The sequence below is a fragment of the Lactuca saligna genome, chromosome 3 (genome assembly GCF_052625555.1).
Source record: "Lactuca saligna cultivar CGN05327 chromosome 3, ASM5262555v1, whole genome shotgun sequence".
Lineage (NCBI taxonomy): Eukaryota > Viridiplantae > Streptophyta > Magnoliopsida > Asterales > Asteraceae > Lactuca > Lactuca saligna.
In genome coordinates this window covers 85,903,235-85,905,262 of record NC_136419.1, presented here as the reverse complement: position 1 = coordinate 85,905,262, position 2,028 = coordinate 85,903,235, and the positions used below count along the sequence as shown (strand labels likewise).

Here is a 2,028-nt window from a genome sequence, read left to right as displayed (position 1 = left end):
GGTAATGTTTCCAACTTTGGATCCAATAATTGTAAAATCCCAAAAACCATGCCAAATGTAAAAAAGACAAATTTGTCCTTGATGACTTACACATGTCGCGCAAGCTGTAATAAACTATAATTAAAAAGGATAAAAATAAGTAAAAGAAGAATATGTATGATGACTAATTATAAATGAAATAAAATATGCCAAAAAAACTATAAAAAGAACCAAATAAACGCACATATCAATGCATACCTATCCAAAATTAATCTAATAGAATTTAATTTTCGAGATTCCTCATTGTAAGATTTCTTTTTACGTAATTTGTCTCATATAGTCATGTTGTTAATATATATATATATATATATATATTATGAATTATAGATGGATCGTAGTTATTGGATGTACGGGATGATACGTTCACACGTTAGATACTTGGCATGTTTAGGCGATTTTCTAAAAGTTGCTGAGGAAAATCGGGTGAAAAGGGGAGAAAGTTACATATGGTGTCCTTGTATCGATTGTCAAAATATTCGTATGTATACCGACTCTACAAAAATAGAAGAACATTTGATAACTCGTGGGTTTATGAGTAGTTATACGTGTTGGTCACGACACAGTGAGACATTGGTTGATCAGAACACGGGTTTTTCAGAAACTAATGACGAAAATGATTGGAAAGGAGATCATGGTTTGAGTAACGATCATGATAATATATCTGATATGTTACATGATTGTGAGGATAATGTTGCTGAAAAAGATTATGACAAATTTCAACAATTGTTTGACGATTCGGAAAAACCATTGTATAATGGGTGTACAAAATTTACCAAACTTTCAGCTATGTTGAAATTGTTTAACATAAAAGCAACCCATGGGTGGAGTGATACTAGCTTCACCAGTCACCTAGAGATTTTGCATGAAATGCTTCCCGAAGATAACGAGCTACCAGTTTCATTATACCAAGCGAAAAAACTGATTTTTCCAATGGGATTGGAAATCGAAAGAATACATGCATGTCCAAATGATTGTATGTTATATAGGAACCAACATGCGGACCTAGATAAATGTATTATATGTGGTACTTCACGATATAAGCGGAAAGATCGTATTGAAGAAAATGTAAAAGTGACGAAAAATGGTCCACCTGCGAAAGTATTATGGTATTTTCCAATCATACCAAGATTGAAACGGTTATTTGCAAATGCCAAAGATGCAAAAGTGTTGAGATGGCATGCTGAGCATAACATAGACGAGAACATAAGACATGTGGCCGATTCTCCTCAATGGAGGAATATTGATAATAATTTTGAAGAATTTGGTCGAGAGATTAGAAATATTCGATTCGGACTTAGTTCTGACGGAATTAATCCATTTGGAAGCCTTAGCAGTCGTCATAGTACATGGCCAGTACTTCTTTGCATCTATAATCTCCCACCTTGGCTATGCATGAAGCGGAAATATATTATGATGTCATTGCTAATTCAAGGTCCAAAACAACCTGGAAATGACATTGATGTGTATTTGGCTCCATTAATAGACGATATGAAAATATTATGGAATTCAGGCGTTGAAGTGTATGATGCATATACAGGGCATAATTTCCACCTTAGGGCTACGATTTTTTACACAATAAGTGATTCTCCAACATACGGAAATTTATCAGGATACAGTACAAAAGGGAAAAAGGTGTGCCCTATTTGTGAAAATGACACAGATTCTTTGTGGTTATAAAACTGTAAGAAAACTGTATACATGGGTGATCGAAGATTTCTTCCAGATAATCACTAATATCGTAAGGAAAAAAAGTCTTTAATGGTAGAATTGAGAAAATAAAGGCAAGAAAACCCTTAGGTGGAGAAGTTTTATTTTCCCCACTTGAAAATATAAACATTGTGTTCGGAAAAGTAAAAGGTAAAAGTAGATCTGTTACCAAAAATATTTGGAATAAAAAGTCTATATTTTGGGATTTACCATACCGGAAGCACTTACAAGTCCGACATTGTCTTGATATCATGCATATAGAGAAAAATGTTTGTGAAAGCT

The 2,028-nt window shown here is 33.5% G+C and overlaps 1 protein-coding gene across 1 annotated transcript; it reads left to right on the top strand.

The window, feature by feature from the left end:
- The first annotated feature begins 366 nt into the window (after window positions 1–366).
- Window positions 367–1,716, top strand: LOC145035744 (uncharacterized). The gene has a single exon (XM_078984246.1). It carries the CDS (start codon window positions 367–369, stop codon window positions 1,714–1,716), a length of 1,350 nt encoding a protein of 449 aa, XP_078840372.1.
- The last annotated feature ends 312 nt before the right edge of the window (window positions 1,717–2,028 follow it).